The sequence below is a fragment of the Epinephelus fuscoguttatus genome, linkage group LG24 (assembly GCF_011397635.1).
Source record: "Epinephelus fuscoguttatus linkage group LG24, E.fuscoguttatus.final_Chr_v1".
Lineage (NCBI taxonomy): Eukaryota > Metazoa > Chordata > Actinopteri > Perciformes > Serranidae > Epinephelus > Epinephelus fuscoguttatus.
In genome coordinates, this window is record NC_064775.1 from 5,268,747 (window position 1) to 5,290,096 (window position 21,350).

Below are 21,350 nucleotides of genomic sequence, written 5' to 3' on the forward strand. Positions count from 1 at the left end.
CCAAATATTTACTTTATCTAATACATTTAAATATGTATTTAACTACAGATAAAAAAATAACAGAAGTAGTAGAAGTAAGTTCATTTACTCAAATCATTTTTAAAATATAATATTAGATAAATAAATAGTTAATTTTGCAAATATTTACTTTATCTAATACATTTAAATATTTATTTAACTACAGATGAATTAATAGAAGTAATAGAAGTAAGTTCATTTACTCAAATCATTTTAAAATATAATATTAGATAAATAAATAGTTTATTTTGCAAATATTTACTCTATCCAACACATTTCAATATTTATGTAACTGCAGATGAATTAATAGAAGTAGTAGAAGTAAGTACAATTACTCAAATCATTTTTAAAATATAACATTAGATAAATAAATAGTTTGTTTTGGAAATATTTACTTTATCTAATGCATTTAAATATTTATATACATTTTTAAATAATTAAGGTAACAATTTGCATGTGTCTTTTTAAGTAGTTCCAACTGAGTCTTTTATAATCTGACAAACACAGTTGGTTTAGTCCAACCAACATGATTTGCTTTGACCTTGAGAAACCAACTTAATATTTATCCAGTAGTTGTGTTGATAATTACTGGTCATACTCCTGTATTTAAGATATTCTACCTTATTTAATTCCATTCTACTCAAATATGTAGCAATGTTTTTGATTTTGTTGTAATAAAACAAACATACTGTCATGCTGAAAAACGTCTTTATTTTAACCAATATCCACAAACCCCATGAAAAATATTTTAGAGTGACACTACATGTAGTACTAACTTGTACTTCTTGCATATTCATTGACTAACTTCTACTCCACCATATGTCAGAGGCAAATTTAGTTTACAGCTATAGTTACTTTACAATATTGATGTTTTTACTCACAAAACTTATCATGTTTGTACAATTAGTTCATGTGAGCCACTGTTTTAAAGTGAGCTGTCGCCATCTTGTGGACGTTATTTGGCATTACAGATCTCAACACAAGAATCAAAGCTGTGCACAAACCTGCTGTGTCCATGTTTGTTTTGGTCTCTCAGACTCTGATGCACTTAAAATCAAAAGAGTTTTTAAATAGCAACACGTAAGTGCAGCTGTTTTCATGTCACTGAGGCATGTATTCACAATGGGCTCCACCCAGTAGGCAGGACAAACACACAGGTGGTGTGACAAGCAGGTTCTGCAACAGTTGAAACAAGAACTGAGTTAAACAGGATCCTGCTAAGACTGTTTTTAGAAGGAGGACTTTCTTTCATTTCATCTGACCAAGACTTCAGTATGGCTTATTTTGTACACCTGGAACTGATATGTAATTGGGCATGGCATGCTGTGGCGTGAGGGCCTTAATGACAGCTGTTATTACAGGTCACTGACTGCACAGTAGACCTTTTTTCAATGCCTTGGGATTCATATAAGACACTCTGAGATCTGTGCTGCCCGGTGGCAATGGGGACCTTTGTTTTGCTTGAAGCCAAGACGGAGAGAGGAGTCCTCTGCATGCTTCTGCTCCTCTTCCTCTGCTGCTTTGGAGGGAAATGTGAGCTCCAGGAACCAAAACCTTCAGAGCCGACCAACTTCGCTGGGGTCCAACCTTTCCACCATGAGCTCGATGGGCCCCAGCCTTACCCCGAAGAGGAGAGGGGTCACCTTCCTGTGTTCACCATGGACTATCCACGGATCCAGGTCCCCTTTGAGTTTACACTGTGGGTGCTGCTGGCCTCTTTTGCCAAAATTGGTACGTGTGGAGGAATCACTTGTGTTCTGGGCATGGAGAAAAAAGGCTTGTGTCAGGGTTAGCCAATGGTGGAAAGTAACATAAGTACATTTACACATAACATTTTGAACGTGGGACGTTTACTTGTCAGAGAGTAATGTCAAACTGCAGTGTTGCTACTTTTACTTAAAGGGTAACTTTGGTATTTTCCAACCTGGACCCTATTTTATCGCGTTTTTGTGTTTACGTGAGTCATGGAGACAACACTTTTTTAAATGAGTCCATTATTGAGTGAGAGTGCTTCAGCAGGGAGCCGCGAAACAGGCTGCAATGTAACTGATTAGGGCATTTGTGCACCATCAATTTACGTCCACTAAAAGTGCTTGTTTATGCCACTGCCAGGCTCAGATTGTTACTCTAAATGTCTGACGTATAATTGAAAGGATCCCGACATGACACGCGTGAAGAAAACATGCACGAAATGAGAACAGAGTAGGCTCTTTGTCCATTTCCAGGGTCCTTAATTTTGTGGTTGGAGGCCAGAACCTTCTTCTCATAGCTTTGTCTTCCCTCCAGGTTTCCACATTTACCATAAAATCACCATCTGGATCCCGGAGTCCTGCCTCCTGATTGGCGTCGGCCTCATCGTCGGCGCCATCATGCACTCAGTCAAAGAGGAACCCCCTGCCGTTCTCAATTCTAATGTCTTCTTCCTCTACATGCTCCCACCCATCGTCCTGGACAACGGCTACTTCATGCCAACGAGGCCTTTTTTCGAAAACTTTGGCACGGTGCTGTGGTACGCCGTGGTGGGAACCCTGTGGAACAGTGTCGGCATCGGGCTTTCCCTCTTCGCCATCTGCCAGTTTGAGGTGTTCGGAGTTCAAGATATCAGCCTGCAGGTCAGTTAAAGTCCACTGACTCGAAGGTTAAAGGTGATGTGTGTGTTTTTGATGCAATGTCTGTGACATTTATGTCAAGGAATTGACTTTAATTTTCTTTTCGCATCAGCAAAACAAAAACTTAAAGCACCAGAGTTGTAAATCTGCAATGCATGACACTGTTGGAGGGAATCTGGGCATGCTCCCTCTCCTCTATGACTCTTCTCAGAGGACTGAGAGTGGCACAAACACTATATGCATCAAGGTTTAGCATTCCTTTATAAAAACTGCACTACTGCAATGCACTATTGGGCTATACAGAGCTTTTATTTTGAAGTGCCATGTCCTGCTGTAGACAACATGGCCAAACGCAAGGGTGACACTGAATATTTTAAACTGTGTGGACCTTGAACGAATGACTAAGGAGGTGCTCCACTTCTACAGAGAGGGACAGGTAGAGGGGAACCAGAGACAGAGAAAGAAAAGACAAAACACACGCATACGTGGTGTGCAACGGAGTGCTCCAGGAATAATGTTTTGTAGGTAAAAGTTTATGATACTGAAGGCCCTGACACACCAAGCCGACGGTTGGCTGTCGGTCAAACTCTATGTGTCAGCCCTGTGATAGTCTGGCCACCTGTCCAGGGTGTACCAAGCCCTGAGCCCAACGTCAGCTCCAACAGGACCCCAACAGAATAAGCGGTTACGGAAAATGAATGAATGTTAACTGATGGATTCATTGTTTGCCACCCTTCCTCTCTGCAGGAGAACTTACTGTTTGCCTCCATCATCTCGGCCGTGGACCCCGTGGCTGCTCTGAATGTGTTCGAGGACATCGGAGTCAATGAGCAGTTATATATCGTCATATTTGGAGAGGGGCTCTTCAACGATGGTGTCACTGTGGTGAGTACAGGAAACGTTTTCCACAAAACCAGATTGTTGTGCCGTCTAGCCGGTAGTATTATTCGTGTAACATGAGCCTAGAAATCCACTGGTATTGTGGAATTTGAAGTAACACAGGTAGATATAGTCTCTTCCTGGTCTTGAAGTTTTCCTTAGAGTTTGGATATAACATTGTCCATTATTTGAGTTATCTCACAGTTTGAAAACGTGGTCAAGAGGAATCTATCGGCAAAGGAATCTATCGGCAAAACATTTAGCAAGTGACTTAAATTTTGGGGGCTGCTATTGCCCAGAAGTCAACACTATGTCAGTAGATCCCATATTTCTCTGCTGGAGGCTTGTATAATTGTGAAAGAAACTGCCTTGCCTGAGGGGGATGACATGGACTGGATCTGTGTGCAGATTTCCCTCAGTCTAGTTTGGCCAGTTCCCTGCTGCCGAATGACAACGTCAACTCTTAAAAACCTGCCTTTGCTTTGGCTGGGCTTCAACTGAGAGTCAACTTTCATTCAACACTTCCTGCCACCAATCGTCTTTATTTGTATCTTGTCCCCAAAAGAAAAGTAGTAAACACTGGACATGTCATTGTTGAAACAAATCATGTTGGCGCATGATCTCTAAACAGTTTCAATCAAAGATTCTTGAGATTGTTGGAGAGTGGTTGAACCAGCTTGACAACATCAGTGTGTGAACCAAAGTTTACATAATTGAAACCCTTCATCCTGCCTACTGATCCTCTTAATCTGTCTCTCCCTCCCTCCAGGTGCTTTACAATATGTTTTCCTTTCTGGCCGACATGCTCGTCATTGAATCCACCGATGTCTTTCTGGGAGTGGCCAGGTTCTTCATTGTGGCGGCCGGAGGCATGCTCTTTGGCCTTCTGTTTGGATTTGTTGCTGCGTTCACCACGCGCTTCACCCACAATGTCCGTCAGATCGAGCCGCTCTTCGTCTTCATGTACAGCTACCTGGCGTACCTGGTGGCTGAGTGTTTTGCCATCTCCAGCGTGTTGGCGTAAGTGAAGGCCACACCCAAAAGCCTGCAAAGTACTTGACGGTGGAAGAAGCATTCAGACCATTCACTCAGATGAAAGTATCAATACCATTGTGTGAAAATATTCCATTCCAAGTAAAAGCCTTTTAAGTGAAATATACTTGAAATTTTAAAAGTAAAAGAACTCATGCAAAATGACCCCTTTCAGAGGATCTTATAAAAACTGCAGACACTGATTTTTGGGAGCCAGAAGTGACCATAAATGGACGAGAGGATGAAGCTAACTCTTTTGCTAGCTGTTAGCTTGGTTAGCATGGTGCATTTACACCATTTACATTTTATGGTTAACTGTGCTAATGCTAATGCCAGACACAGCAAAACAAAAGGCTCAAAGGCTACACGCACAAGACGCTAAGACTAACTGACACTGAGAGAAAACATGACACACACTAAACACTAAATACATTCTTTAGCTGTGTTTATCTGCTGTTTGTGCAACTCGCTCCTCCACTTCGTTTCCCGCCCTCTGAGTGTGGCGTTACTTCAAAGCATCGCTCACTGTCATGGAGGTGTAACAAGGTGTAAAGGTGCTCGCTCAACATTCCCAGCATTCTGGAAACAGGACAGAGTGCAGTGAAGACAGAGGGAAGTGGGACAAGTGTAAAGGCAGTGAATGCAAAATGTATGTCAAATATTTAAATGATAGGGCTGTTGTTGTTGTTAATTTGTATTGGTATTGAAATCTGTTTTAATTTATCTGCTTCCAGAGACAAACTTGTCCGTGTTTTCTCCCTCCCTGCAGCATTATAACATGTGCCATCGCCATGAAGTACTACGTGGAGGAGAACGTATCCCAGAGATCCTGCACCACCATCCGCCATGTTGTCAAGATGCTCGCCACCGTCTCCGAAACCCTCATCTTCTTCTTCCTCGGTGTCGTGACCATAACGACCGAGCACGAGTGGAACTGGGCCTACATCCTGTTTACGCTGCTGTTCGCCTTCATCTGGAGAGGGTTTGGTGAGAGCCTGAATTTAAAGGAATACTCCCCCCCCCCCCCCCCCCCCAAATGACCATCTGAGTATCCGTAACCCACCGCGCGTGTTGTTGAATTTGTGAAGAAGACTTTGTTGTCATTCAGAATTTCTGACATTTTGGATTCTTCGTTTGCCGATGGTATGCGAGAACAGCAACGTTTTCTTCAGAAAAGAGTGTAGTGTTCCTTTAGATCAAAAAGATCGTCACAATTAAGATTAATTGTCGTTCCAGGCATCTTGGTGCTGACCCAGATCATCAACCCGTTCCGTACCATCCAGTTCAACTTCAAGGACCAGTTTGGTCTCTCCTACGGGGGCCTGCGAGGGGCAGTCTGCTTCGCCCTGGCCTTCACTTTGCCTGATAACATCAAGAGGAAGAACCTGTTTGTCACAGCATCAATTGCTGTTATTATATTCACCGTTTTCTTACAGGTATATATATATATAAAGGATATTTATTCAGCTTTTGTCTTAAATAACTTTTACAGTTAACTGCCTCTGTTAATGTCACCAATATACACACTTAGCGCCAAATATAAGCACTAATAATTGTTGGGTTTATTATGAAACATCTTTTCAGGGCATCAGCATCCGTCCCATAGTAGAATGTATTAACATCAGGAAATCCAACAAAGACATCAACACCATCAACGAGGAGATTCACACCAGGGCAAGTAACTTTGAAGTTATGTCAAATTGCCCATGTACGGAAGCGCATTGCATTCTCTTAATTAAAAAAATTGCCTTGTTTTTATGAATTACCAAGATCATAAGCCTGTAAATTCTCTTTTCCTTTTTCTTTGTGAGAGTATTATCTCGTTAATTTAGAAAAACATGAGCAGATTTTTTTCCCATAGAATTTCTTCTCATAACTTTGCAATAGTAATCTCAGTAATTCAGACAAAAAGAGGGCAAATACTTTTTTACTTTTTTCTCCATGAAAACTTCTCATAATTTAAATATTATCCCATTAATTTTTAGCAAAGGGTGACAATTTTTGTTTCCCATTAAACATTCTTGTATTTTATTGAACATTTCTGCAATAATAATGTCATAATTCGGAAAAACAGGGCAAATATTTTACCCCATGATACTTTAACATATATATATAATTTGGCAATAATAATAATTTCATCAATTTAGAAAAATACTTAAAAAATACTTCTAAAATAGTCTTGTTAATTTATTAAAAAAAGGCAAATATTTTTCTTTCTATGAAACATTAAAATAATTTTAGAAAAATAATCTTGATAATTTGGAAAAAACAAAACAAAGATTTATTTCCATTAAACTTTCTCATAATTCTGGAATAATAATCTCAATAATTTAGAAAAATACTTAAAAAATACTTGAAAGACTTTATTTTTCCCCATAAAAAAAAACATAATTGAGATGTAATCCTATTAATTTCGAAAAATGAAAACCTCATAATTTTGAGATAATCTTGTTAGAGAAACAGAACATTTTTTCCCTTTTAATCTTTCTCGTAATTCTGAGATAATCTGGTTAATATGGAAAAACAGGGCAAATATTTACCCCATGAAACTCTCATAATTTGGCAATAATAATAAAGTCATTAATTTAGAAAAATACTTTAAAAATACTTCTAAAATAATCTTTGTAATTTATAAAAAAAAAGAAAAATATTTTTCTTTCTATGAGACATTATAATAATTTTAGAAAGATAATCTTGTTAATCTGGAAAAACAGTGCAAATATTTATTTCCATTAAACTTTCTCATAATTCTGGAATAATAATCTCATTAATTTAGAAAAATACTTAAAAATACTTCTAAAATAATCTTGTTAATTTATAAAAAAAAAAAAGGCAAATGTTTTTCTTTCTATGAAACATTATAATAATTTTAGAAAGATAATCTCATTAATTTAGAAACATGCTTTAAAAAATTAAAAAAAAATCATAACTGAGATATAATCCTGTTGATTAAAAGAGGACAATTTTATTTTTTCATGAAAACTTCTCATAATTCTGAGATAATCGTGTTAATATGGAAAAACAGGGCAAACATTTACCCCCATGAAACTCATAATTTGGCAATAATAATAATTTAATTAATTTAGAAAAATACTTAAAAAAAATTACTTGAAATACGTTATTTTCCCCCATAAAAAAAAAATCATACTTGAGCTATTATCCTGTTAATTTAGAAAAAAAGGCAATTTTATTTTTTTGAGATAATCTTCTTCCTATGGAATAACAGGACAAATTTTTTTTTTCCATGAAGCTCTCATCATTCTGCAAAAATAACCTTTTTAATTAAAAAAACTGAGCTGATATTTTGTGTGTAGTGTCTGCACTAGGCTTCCATACATCTGTGAATCACACTAACTGTTTCTAATGTCTCATCCAGATGATGGAGCACGTTCTTTGTGGTATCGAGGACTTGTGTGGACAGTGGAGCCACTACTACTGGAAAGACAAGTAGGATATATTTGTCTCTTCAATACCGAGTCACATGTTTTTGGTCCTAGACCTGTTGTATTTATTCCTCTGTCTGTCCGTCAGGTTTAAGAAGTTCAACGACCGTGTGTTGCGGCGCATCCTGGTCCGAGACAACAGGGCTGAGTCCAGCATCGTGTCTCTGTACAAGAAACTGGAGCTGCAGAACGCCATTGGGTTACTGGACACGCCGATGGGAGACCTCAGCGCGGCGCCATCTGTCGTTTCTCTGTAGTATGTTCAACAACACATCCTTTATTATCAAAAAGTCATTTTACCATAATTCACTGTTCATCGCTCTCACCTCCTCCCATCAGCGACGAGAGGAAGGAGGCGTCTCGACCCAAGAAGAGCTTCATGGCTGATGATGTGAGGAAGATGCACGACATCCTGTCAAAGAACATGTATAAGATCAGACAGAAGGTAACCACACATGCAGAGAACGCTTTCTTCAGTAGGGATGTGGTCAGTTATATTAACTCTGTGTTGTTTCCCAGACAATGGCTTACACCAACAAATACAATCTGCCTGACGACAGCCGAACCAGGGAGATTCTGATCCGCCGCCATGCGAGCATCAGACGCAGCCTACGTGCTGAAAGCTTCCGTGACGCGGTGGGTTTCTGTTTCAGACGACAATACCGTTATTACCTTTCCTTTTTCATGCCTGACCCTCACTCTTCCTCCTCTTCCAGCCTGCACGAAACATCCCCAGGTCTCAGAGGTACTACTCTCTCCAGCCTGGAGGGGATCTGGAGGCCGCCTTCACCCTCAGAAGACGAAGTCACGGTGAGTTTATACCATTACTGCCTGAGCCTGTTTCAATAAACGACTTAAAAATGAAACAGTGCCTCGATATTTGTGTTCTGTCAGGCGGAAGTGGCGACGTGGACAATCTGCCAGCCCATCTCCAGGCCTCTGGCGTGTCACCGCGCTCTTCATCCCGCTCTCTAGTCCCCATGAGGAGGCTGAACACCATCAACGAGTCACGAAGTCCCCACTCGCCACCTCCAGTTTCGGGTCAGGTAGACGGAGATGAAGACTCCGAGCGTACAGGAGAAAGGGAGGGACCAGTGCGACCTCCTCGGCTGCCGCCACCTCGTGGCTGGGTACCTGAGAACCAGGATCCTACGGAAAACGGGGCAGGAAACTCATTACTTAGAAACCTTCCACAGGACTCTCGGGGCTCAGGGAGATCATGACGGACTTTGTCGAAGACGAAGAGCTGCTTTGGACAACAGGAAGTACCGCCCAGTCAAGCTGCAGTTAGAGTTTACATCCATGTCTGTCCGCACTCATATGACAGTAAGCAGTGTGAATGTTGCTGCAAAGAAGCTACGAATTCTAAAACACGGATAGCGCGGTTTCAAAGTGGACACCAAGATCAGAGTCACCAGCTGAGTTATGACGGCCAGAAAAGTGTTTTTGCAGAACATTATGCTGTCACAGTGAAGCTGACCTTTGACCTTTTGAATGTAAAATGCCATCACTTCGTCATTTTAGAAATGTGTGTAAGATTTTGTCATTATTAGTGTGTGAATCCTTGAGTTATGTCCAAAAATGTGTGACCTTTGACCACCAAATTCCAATCAGTTTATTGTTGAATCCAAGTGGACGTTTGTGCCAAATTTGAAGAAATTCCTTCAAGGTGTTCTTGAGATATCTCGTTTACAAGAATGAGCTGGATGGATGGACGATCAAACATCATCTTAATTTCTGGGTTTTTTTTGTATATGTGTATACGTGTCTTTGTATGTTTGTATGGTTTCTGGCCAATAAAGGGAGTCAGCAGAGTCAACTGTTGAAATTACTTACAGATATGTAAAGTGTGGGCGATATGGTTTCAAAATAATATCACGATATTTTCAGGCTATATCGCGATACACAATATATATCGCGATATTTTGAACTACAGTTACAATAAAGTACTGTTATCATCATCAGGGAGGAGGTAGATGACAAACAGGAGAGGTCCAAGCACAGAGCCTGGGGGTACACCCGAGGAGAGGGGAACTTTTTTTGCTTCGAACTTGAAGCTTCTGGTCAACAGTTTGCTGTCAGTACAGTAGAAAGTTAAACTGTTGCCGCTGGGCTGTTAAATGCGAGGTTTTAGTCACTGTGACCTGGAAACAAACTAACAGCTCCCCAGATCATATTTGCATGTCCCACTGGTGCTCCATGGTCACAAAACGTGACTGAATTGTAGCACTCTGGAGCCCTGCAGATGAGAACCACAAGAAAGAAGCAAAGCCTGCATAGTATACCTTTAATAAAACGCATGGGAAGGCGGAGTAGTTGCTGCTGATTCTACTAGTGTGAGCAAACACGGCTGCAGTGCAAGTAGGCGGAGTCTGCACACCATTTACAGGGTGTCTCAGCCACACATACATTAGATGCCCCGCTATATTCAAGCAGTGACAGCAGCATGCACGCCCATCACACCACGCGGCAGACACAAACAAAACAGATTAAGTCTTGAAAAGTCTCATTTTAAATGTATACATTTTAAACACTATAAATATTTTAAATAAAAATGATACAGATTTTTCTGTAGTATTTGAATTCCTATATCAATGATCAATTTATATCTTATTTTTTATTGTAGTCATTTAAAATACTATAAATAAATATTTATCTAGTATTTAATTCCCTTTATGTAAATGTATTTTTATTTTTAATGTATTAATTTTAAATACTATAAATCAATATTTATTTAGTATTAAAGCTGTGGACTTAGAAAATACAGGAAATCCAGTCCCATGGACAGAAATAACAGAACACTGAGTGAGTTTCACCTGACAGTTAATGGTGTAATGGCACCCTCTGGCGGACAGTAGTGGGAATTACAAGCACCGCTGCTTGCAAAAAATAATACAAATGAATACAATACAAAGGCTTGGTATTCAAAATGAATAAATAATTTAATACAAAAAATTAGAAAAAATAACTGAAAAAAGTTGAGATGGTACATTGTAGAAATATATTTGTTCTAAAAATAATAAAATTAGTGGAAAATACTGTCAACATGTTGTCATCAGTTCTGCAGGTCATGTAGTTCCCACAGGTGGCGCCATTATACCAGAATCCAGTGACTAAAAGGTCAAACTCCTTCAGTAAACTGTTAAAGGTTTTTAAAACCAATAAATGTTTGTTTTGTATTTCAATCCCTTTATTTCAAACAATTTTTATTTAAGTTTTTAATATATCAAATTTAAAATTGTATAAATAAATACGTAGTATTTAAATCTCTTTGTTTTAATACATTATTTCATTTTAATATAACAATTTGACACACTTGAAATAAATATTTATTTAGTATTTAATTTCCTTTATTTAAATCTATTTGATTTCATTTTTAATGTATTCATTTTAAAAACTATAAAGAAATAATTATCTCGTATTAACTCCCAGTATTTTAATCTGTTTTCTTTCATTTTAAGTGTACTGATTTTAAATACTGTTAACAAATATTTTAAAAACTATTAATATTTTTATTTTTAAAAAATCCCTTTATTTTGAACAGTTTTTATTTTTTATTATAGTCAGTTTAGATACTTTAAACAAATATTTATTCACGATTGAAATCTCTTTATTTAAATCTATTTTTATTTTTAATGTATTAATTCCAAATACTATAAATCAATATTTATTTAGTATAAAAGTTGTGGACTGAAAAGAACACTGAGTGAGTTTAACCCACAGCTTCAACCTGACAGTTAATGGTTTCTGGCGTAATGGCACCCTCTGGCGGACACCAGTGGGAATTACAAGCACCGCTGCTGGCAAAAAAACCCAACAAAAATAATACAAATAAATACAACACAAAGGCTTGGTATTCAAAATGAATAAATAATTTAATATAAAATAAATTAGGAAAAATAACCGAAAAAGGTTGATTTGGTTTATGATAGTAATATATTTATTCTAAAAATAATAAAATTAGTGGAAAAAACTCTGCTGTAATCAGTGTATGTAGGTCTGTATGTAGTTCCCACAGGTGTCCACCAGAGGGCGCCATTATACCAGAATCCAGAGGCTAAAAGGTCAAACTCCCTCAGTGAACTGTTAAAGGTTTTTAAACCATTTAAAAAATAATAATAATAATAGAATATTATAGTATTATATAGAGAGGGATATTCTAATGTATATATTTTAGATACTATAAATAAAAAAATCTCATATTAACTCCCTTTACTTTAATCTACTTTCTTTCATTTTTAAGCGTACTGATTTGACATAATTTTAATAAATATTTTAAATACTATTTTTCATTTTTTAAAAATCCCTTTATTTTGATGAGTTTTTATTTTCTATTATAGTCATTTTAGATACTTTAAACAAATATTCATTCAGGATTGAAATCCCTTTATTTAAATATATTTTTATTTTTAAAGGAGCAATAAGCGAAATTCATCATTTCTAGACTGAAGGAATGAAAAAATTGCTAGGTGAAGAATTAGAGGTGTAATTTCATCTGGAGTATAGAATGACCTCACACACCCTCTCTCTGTGTTGATTAATTCTAAATACTTTAAATCAGTATTTATTCAGTATTAAAGTTGTGGACTTAGAAAATACAGGAAATGCCTAAATACAGAAATACACACTTTAAATCAACTTGCAGTACTTTCTGTCAAACAAAAGACATTATAGGGCTGATTTTTTTCTTTGTCCTGGGCTGGGCTGCTGCTGTGCGCCTGTAAAGCCCATTAAGACACCGCATACAAATAACCTCACGCTTGATAGTGGAGCAGATCATTTTTGCTGCATCACTACAGCCACATATCTGGTTTTCATACTTTTCTAACTCAGAAATGCTGAATCCTCTGCTCCCCTGTGCCATGACCTCTTCCTCTGCTCAGGTGCCTTTGGCCTCTTTCACACACACACACACACACACACACACACACACACACACACACACACACACACGTTGCCTTTTATTGGCAGAACTCACAAAACTTGCAGTGATGAGTAAAAAGAGAAACACTGCAGTGCAAACATGTTTCTTCTGGAGCTGAAATGTGGAAATCAGAGCACAAAATAACTGCAGAAAATATAGCATGGCATTCTTCCTCTTCTTCTTCTTTGTTCTCCATGCTGCTCCATTTTCCCTCAGCACAGTGGAGGTCAGCTGAGGCTCCATTACAGTTGTTCACTATTGCAAAAACACACTTCCTGAAACAAGTGCTGCTTTCAAAACTTTATCAACTCTTCTAAAAATGATACTTTGTGCTCGGGCCTGGACCGTCCCCTGGAGACCATCGAGGAGGTGCGTGAGAGGAGGATGTTAGCCAAGCTGATATCCATCATGGACAACACCTCTCACCCCTGCATGAGACTGTCCGTGCACTGAGCAGCTCATTCAGCAGCACACTGCTGCACCCACAGTGCAAGACGGAGCGCTACCGCAGGTCCTTTGTCCCATCAGCTGTCAGAGTCTTTAACAGCAACACCTGATGTAGTGTAGCACTCTCATGTCTGCTGCTCAGACCATGTGCAATCTGCATACTCTGTGCCATATCCCATATCTGTATCATACTGTGTATATATTGTAAATAGTCTTGTGTGTACAGTAATTCAATTTTGTGCCTTTTATATATATATATATATATATATATATATATATATATATATATATATATATATATATATATGTATATGTATATATATGTATATATATACATATACATATATACATATATACATATATATATATACATATATATAATATATATATGTAATTATATATATATATATATATATATATATACATATATACATATATATATATATGTATATATATATATATATATATATATATATACATATATATAAAAGTACATAAAATTAAATTAATTAAATTAAATCAGAATTAAATTATAATATATAATTTTAACTAATTCTGATTTAATTTAAAAATTATATATATACATACACATATACATACACACACACACACACACACACACACACACATTATAATATATAATTGTAATTAATTCTGATTTAATTTAATTAATTATATATATATATATATATATATATATATTTATCTATATGTACATATAAAAGTACATAAAATTAAAATTTAATTATATGTATATATATATATATATATATATATATATATATATATATGTACATATAAAAGTAAATAAAATTAAAATTTAATTATATATATATGTATATATATATTTAATCTATATATACATATAAAAGAAAAAAAAATTAAATTAATTAAATTAAATCATAATTAATTATAATATATAATTTTAACTAATTCTGATTTAATTTAAAAATTATATATATACATACACATATACATACACACACACACACACACACACACACACACACACACACACACACACACACATTATAATATATAATTGTAATTAATTCTGATTTTATATATATATATGTGTATGTGTGATAATATGTATAAATGTGTGGGTGTTAAACAAAGCGGCGTCTGGCCTACATATATATATATATATATATATATATATATATCTATATTTTCTAATATATATATATATAAAAACATATATATATGCATTTTCACTGGTAGCATGCTGTAAATCTGAGCACATGCGACGGGGACACAGCACCTCTGCTCCACCTCTGCCTCTTTCTCCTCTTGCTCCTCGTCTTTGTCCTCCTCTTCCTCTAACGCTCTCTCCAAAACTGTCCTCCACTGTTGTGCACAGAGCCGAGCTATCTGGAGCCTTGCTGCTGAGCCATGAACTCTAGGTTTTCAGAACTGTGTGCATAGTTTCATTTTTTGTGTGTGCGTATATAATGGGAAAACTAAAAAACGGACAAATCCAAGCGAGGCCAAGGCAGCTGTCATTGTTCGGCAGTTCAGAAAAGGTTTGGAAATTGTGTAAAGCCAATGAAAAAGTGTTGAGAAATTTGTAAGAGACGACTTGTGCTGCGCTAAAAAGGTGAGTTAGATCAAGTGGATCCTGGATTCATGAAGCGTTTCTTAGCAATCGCAAAAAACTGCAGGTCCAGGTCTACTTTATTCAACATTATTTGGTTATAAATTAAAAGTTCAGAGCTTCACAGACGTGCAACACAACAGTTAGACTTATTATTAGAGCTTATTAGTGATGCACTCCTCTCTGTCTCTGAAACTGTATCTGCTCCCTGACTGTGCATCAGCTCAATGCATGAAACCAAATCTAATTTGGCTCCAGCTGATGATGCTGTTTTCCTCATCAGATGGAAATCTTCATCCCATCCTAATCGCCGACTAACTTAATGTCAACAGCAATAAGGAAACATTTCAGCAACATTCACTCTTCATCGCTCTCACCTCCTCCTATCTTATTCAACATTATTTGGTTATAAATTAAAAGTTCAGAGCTTCACAGACGTGCAACACAACAGTTAGACTTATTATTAGAGCTTATTAGTGATGCACTCCTCTCTGTCTCTGAAACTGTATCTGCTCCCTGACTGTGCATCAGCTCAATGCATGAAACCAAATCTAATTTGGCTCCAGCTGATGATGCTGTTTTCCTCATCAGATGGAAATCTTCATCCCATCCTAATCGCCGACTAACTTAATGTCAACAGCAATAAGGAAACATTTCAGCAACATTCACTCTTCATCGCTCTCACCTCCTCCTATCAGCGATAAGAGGAAGGAGGCGCCTCTGCCCGGGGAGACGTTCCCGGCTGCTGATGTGAGGAAAATGCTCGACATCCTGTCAAAGAACATGTACAAGATCAGACAGAAGGTAACCTCACGTGCAGGAGAAACCTTCCCGTGCAAAAGAAACACATTAGATAAAGGTGTCACGCCACAGCCCAGTTTGTAGTGCCAAAGCTGGGTGTTTTTAGCAGCACGTCTGGGCATTTTCCAGCAGTGTTTGAGGCACTGAACCTGGACATTTTTAGCAGCTCATCCTGGTGTTTTCCAGCAGAGTTTGTGGCACTGAACCTGGACATTTTTAGCAGCTCATCCTGGTGTTTTCCAGCAGCGTTTGAGGCACTGAACCTGGACATTTTTAGCAGCTCATCCTGGTGTTTTCCAGCAGCGTTTGAGGCACTGAACCTGGACATTTTTAGCAGCTCATCCTGGTGTTTTCCAGCAGAGTTTGTGGCACTGAACCTGGACATTTTTAGCAGCTCATCCTGGTGTTTTCCAGCAGAGTTTGTGGCACTGAACCTGGGTGTTTTAAGCAGCATATTGCAGTGTTTTCTAGACACCAAACCTGGGTGTTTTTCGTGGCATATTGTGATATTTCCTAGCACAGTTTGTGGCACCGAACCTGTGTGTTTTTTGAGGCACATTGCTGCATTTCCCAGTGGCGTTAGATGTTTTTAATGCCCCTCAACAATGTCTGAGACACTGAGCCTTGGTCTTTTTTTGCCACTAAACTCAGCTCATACACATGTAATCTGACCTTCAGAAACACTGATATGATGCGCATGAAATGTGGTTTGCCAGCATTTAATTCTGCAGGCTGAGAGATTTTTTACAGTGTACTCATGGTCGCTGGCCCCATTTTGTCTTGGCATTTCTTGCAAATTGTTGTATATGAACTAACAAGGAGCAAAAGCAGCTCCTCATGAACTGAACTCTCCACAGCGGCCTGCAGGCTCATTGCCCTCCACTCTGCTTTGGAAAGTGTTTGTCTTGATTACTCTGCTCAGCTGCTCTGATTAAAGATGCTCCACTGCGATTAGTGGCATTTCATTATTTACTTAAAATCACCACAGTATGAAATTAACTGATTTTGTGAGTGGGTAAAGAATAAAATGAGCACACATTTGAAATATCACGATTAGTGGAACTTATGGTGATAAATATGCCAGATAGAGCAGAGCAGAGAGCTGCTACAGTGACTTTATGTGGTCCATGTACGGCCATGTATCTGTGTCAGTTAATCTGTCCACAGACATTTATTTTGAAGGTTTATTGCCTCTTAAAGTTTCAGCTCCTCTCATACGCACCATTAGTGTGCCTGATTAAAAGAGGATGGAAATGCCTCAATTCTCATCTTCATTTCCCCAAACTGAGGCAAAGTTTCACGTAAAGGACAGTTCTGAAGTTGTAGAGACGCATAAGAAGATGCTGGTAAGAAGCTATGGAAAAAACTCTTCAGTAAATACTGGAGGGAAAGTTCACAAGGGCTACCGAGCAGGATGGAAATGTCTGGCACAGCAGTGGAGTCATGACCACACTTATATGGAGGGAGAAGGTCCAGCTGATCAAAATGTTTTGTTGAAACACATTTTTACACCTATAGATATCCACAAACTGCTCTTACGTTATTTCAAATGTTCATATTTCTCCTCATATTATCCATATTTTCATTTAGAAATGCCAGTTCCTTCCTATCACTATCATGGCTTAACTCCTGACCTTTTGATTGACACCTTATTTGAGCCAATAGGAGCCTCAGTGCTCTCCTTTTAGGCTACAATAGCCAACAAGGGCTTGTCTTTAAACACACTGGGCCTGTCCCATTATGCGCGCTTGATCACACTTACGTACTTGGACACTTGACGTGCGCGTCCATGTGCTTAGTGTAAGTGCGTAAGTGTATCCCATTTCTACGACGACCAAAAGTGCGGTGCGCTTGATTTGTACTTTACCCACACTTACGGTAAGAAGGAATGGAATTATTTACGAACCACAGAATTGATCTGAAATAGGGACCACGGAACAAACGTTCCAATTCGGAAAACGATTACCTGTTTACCGGGGCTAAAAATACTGCTGATGGATACAGGTGAGTAGTTTGCTCCGTCATTCACTAATTAATAACCTTTAACTTTCCTTATCTACAATGTATGCAGCTTTAACATTGCAAAATAACATCAGAGCTGTCCTGGCTGATCTCCGTTTTATCTCCATGGTAACATACATATATATATATGCGTAAAAGGGTCAAAGTTTAAGGCATAAAGTTGCGAGACAGTACAGTGTTCTATTTGTGCAGTACACACTTTTTAGGGCAGCTGTAACACATACTAAAAGTAAAAAGCAAAAGTATGCGATTCAGAATGCACCCAAAGGGCCTGCCTTATTTTCTGAGGCCTCACAGCCTATCGATAGCCAGCGACTGGCCCAGTGGCTTATGGGTCTTGTAGTCAATGGCACTCCTGACCTCCAGAGGCGTTTGTAACTCTTTCTTGGCATCACAGGCTGTTATAACCTTCTATAAACGATAAACAAATGGTTCCTCTGTTGTCTCAAGAGACAAAAAAGTCTTCTTATAAGCTCCGAAATGGACATTTCTATCTGTTTTGATGAGTTTGACTGAGAGAAGCATTTATTGAACCAGCTATGGTTGTATCCTGAATCGGTCTGCATCAATCGAGCGTAGCTTTCGAGGGCTGGGTTGTATTTGAGGCAGAACTTTTTTTTTTTTTTTTATCGGAGATTAAACGAACAAGTTTGACAAATAAAAATGTGAAATCCAAAGCCTCATATTCATCAAACCCTCACTCGAACGTTCTAAAACGAACTTTCATGTGCACCTATTTCCATATCTTTTAATATAAAGACTCCACACCAGCATCTGATCAATTAACTGTACACTTATCAATAAAGATCTGGAAATAGAACATCGGAGATCCGATAGAAAGTGAGCCGATGAGACTTTCTGATGTTAAAAGTACTCAATGAAAGCAATCATCCTCGACAATAGATATGATTTGCGACATGGAAAATATAGCCGGCTCATCAAATATGAATAATGGTCATACATTTTTAATGGGGGCAACATTTTACTGAAACAAATGAGTACAAGTCTGAGAAATGGGATGGAGATTTAACATGTGCGCACATGTGTGAGGCTTGTAGTGATTTTTGACAGGCAAATGCAGCTGTTGTATCACTGCCAGACTCCATTGAAAAAAACAGTAATTTTGGCTCACTGAACACAGGAGCTGCTGGTCTACTGCTGCCTCTATCAGTTAGTTTGTGTGTGCTACTGTGTGACTTGGTGTTTCAAGGGGTTCATCCGAACTCACCAAAGTCCCGAAATAACTGAAACAACCTAACCAACTGAGGCAGCAGCTTCTGTGGTCAGCGAGCCAAAGTGGCTGTTTTTGTCAATGGAGTCTGGTGGCTTTGATCAGCGCAAAGACGAGGACCTGAAGCCGTTAATGGCTTTCGAACAGGCCATCTGACAGAAATAAATACTCTCAATATAGCGTTCACTTAAAGTGATATTGATTTTACTAGTTTAGGCACAGTGTTGGCCACTTCATGAGGGCCTGAAGCATATTACATCAATTGGAAACATGCGCTATACACCCCATCCCTTAGAGAGAAGACTTTGAATGAGGCTAAATTCACCCAGCTAAGACATGAAACTTTGCACAGAGATGCCTCTCATGAGGAACACATTTGCCTCAGTGATGAACCCATAAAAGCATCAACAATTGCTTATATAAATTTTCCGCCATTCTGCAAGATGAGTATTATATTCTCCTCACTGACTTGGTCAATCCATGTGAAATTTGGCACAGTGGTAGAGGGTCATGGGAGGATGCCAATGAAGCAATATTACATCAATTGGCCAAAGGGGGGCGCTATAGCAACCCATTGAAATGTCAAACTTTGAATGGGCATATCTCATACCCCGTATGTCGTTAAGACATGAAACTTTGCACAGAGATGCCTCTCATAATGAGGAGAACATCTCAAGTTTCACCCATCAGAACTTTGGATCTTTCCGTTGAATCTGCATGAAACTGGGTGAACATAATCTGGCAATATCTAAAGTTCCCCATGTGAGAGAGCTTCGCATATGACCACACATAATCTGAGGACCCCTCCATTGACCCCATCAAACAAAATGGGGGCGCTAGAGAGCTCATTTCTTATCTAGGCCTAACCGCCATATGGATTTTTACTAAACTTGGTAGATATGTAGAACAGGACGCCTCAAGGTGACTGGAGAAATTTAACTCTAATTGGCAACTGGGTGGCGCTATAACAACAGAAAAATGGCTAAAATGCGACCGATCGCTGTGGCTCCCCCTGTGGACCAGTGTTTTGTTTTTTTCTTCTAATGTTTGGTATGACTAAGTCATGGTATGGTATGCTGTACATAATCACGGAAACTGTCAGTGTGTCATTCTGTCTGTCCCACGTTTTTCTACTCACTGACGTGGTCAATCTATGTGAAACTGCACATAGGCATTGAGGATTGGCATAGGTAGAAGGTGACAAAGCTACCAATGGGTATGGACTAGTTGTATATGAAGTAAAAGATGTGAGTATTTTCTCCGTCACTGTGCATAAAAATCTCTTCCAATTAACTAATTTCTCCTCTTGATGCTTTTTAATAGAACAAACAGCAGCAGGCTCTTTTAAGGTCAAGGTTTGAGCTCAACATTCATTCATCAGTGTGAACTCCTGTCAAAACATCTTTCATCCAAACACTAAACCTCCTGCTGCTGAGACGCTTTTGAGTAAAGAACGTCAGCTTTCAGATGTAAAAAAAAAAAAAAAAAAAAAAGCTCAAACCAAACGCCTGCAAATATCTTTGCCTCGGGCACATTTGCATTTTGATGAAGAACCGTCTTGGTATGTGGGAGGCACTGGCAAACATCCTGGTTTATGAACTGTCTGTCAGCTGCATATGAAGCAGTGCACACTCGCTTTAGTGGGGAAGAAGAAGAGGAAGAAGAGAGGGACGAGGAGAGAGCATTTACAGCCAGAGAGAGAGAGACAAAGGAGGGAAAACAGATTGTGTGTTTGAATGCATCGCCTCTGGTGGAGCCTCAGTAAGGACGAGGAAGAGCAGCTCTGCAGTCTTCAGTGTGACAGCATCACTTTCTGCTTCGGCCAGTTTGGAGCAGAGGAGCAGGAGGAAGTCGGAGGAAAACTTTAAGCAGCTTTGGGGATTTTATTTGATCAGATAAAAGGAGCATTTCGCTGAAACTGAGGAGCAAAGATGAACCAAACTGCGTCCGTCTCTCATCAGATTGAGTGTCAGCCAATCAAGGACACCAAGGTAGAATGGATTTGATCATGTTGTGGCTCCTCTCCCACACTGCACCACAAACAGCATGTTCACAAAGTTTTGATTTTATTTGAGCTTTTACAGTCTTTAAATCGTCTGTGTATGATGTCTGACATTTGGTTACTGCTTCTCACAAGGCTTGTGAACCAATAGTATAATATTATCACGTGGTACGTTGGCGTCGTCAGCGTTCAAGAGTCTTCATAGTTGTAGTTTTTGATCCATGGAGGTTGTATATTTTTAAAACGTTTCTCAAGCTGAGAAAAGCATTTTTAAAATCCAGGACGTCATCACAAGTCTGTAAGGCGGGTGAGAGCTCACGGGCGGGGCCAGTGGGAGAAACTTGG

At 38.5% G+C, this 21,350-nt stretch overlaps 2 protein-coding genes across 2 annotated transcripts in view; both read left to right on the top strand.

Annotated features, from left to right (window-relative positions):
- Positions 1–1,144: 1,144 nt before the first annotated feature.
- On the top strand, positions 1,145–9,818 carry LOC125884663 (sodium/hydrogen exchanger 2-like). Its single transcript, XM_049569715.1, has 13 exons — positions 1,145–1,749; positions 2,305–2,630; positions 3,375–3,512; positions 4,276–4,526; positions 5,308–5,525; positions 5,775–5,974; positions 6,123–6,212; positions 7,915–7,985; positions 8,070–8,237; positions 8,321–8,426; positions 8,501–8,617; positions 8,698–8,791; positions 8,876–9,818. The coding sequence occupies exons 1-13, from the start codon at positions 1,461–1,463 to the stop codon at positions 9,202–9,204; spliced, it is 2,397 nt and encodes a 798-aa protein (XP_049425672.1). The 5' UTR covers positions 1,145–1,460; the 3' UTR covers positions 9,205–9,818.
- Positions 9,819–20,561: 10,743 nt separating this feature from the next.
- Positions 20,562–21,350, top strand: part of LOC125885170 (inactive dipeptidyl peptidase 10-like) — an 89,620-nt gene continuing 88,831 nt past the window's right edge. The window contains exon 1 of the mRNA XM_049570672.1: positions 20,562–20,994. Coding sequence (XP_049426629.1) covers positions 20,935–20,994 — 60 coding nt within the window. The 5' untranslated portion in view covers positions 20,562–20,934. The remainder of the gene's footprint in view (positions 20,995–21,350) is intronic.

What these genes read in the sequence shown, in the direction of transcription:
- LOC125884663 (XM_049569715.1), top strand. Translation starts at nt 1,461, where the DNA reads ATGGGGACCTTTGTTTTGCTTGAAGCCAAGACGGAGAGAGGAGTCCTC. An exon ending in GGCCTCTTTTGCCAAAATTG is followed by an intron (nt 1,750 to 2,304) that starts GTACGTGTGGAG and finishes TCTTCCCTCCAG; the next exon opens with GTTTCCACATTTACCATAAA. An exon ending in TTCAAGATATCAGCCTGCAG is followed by an intron (nt 2,631 to 3,374) that starts GTCAGTTAAAGT and finishes TCCTCTCTGCAG; the next exon opens with GAGAACTTACTGTTTGCCTC.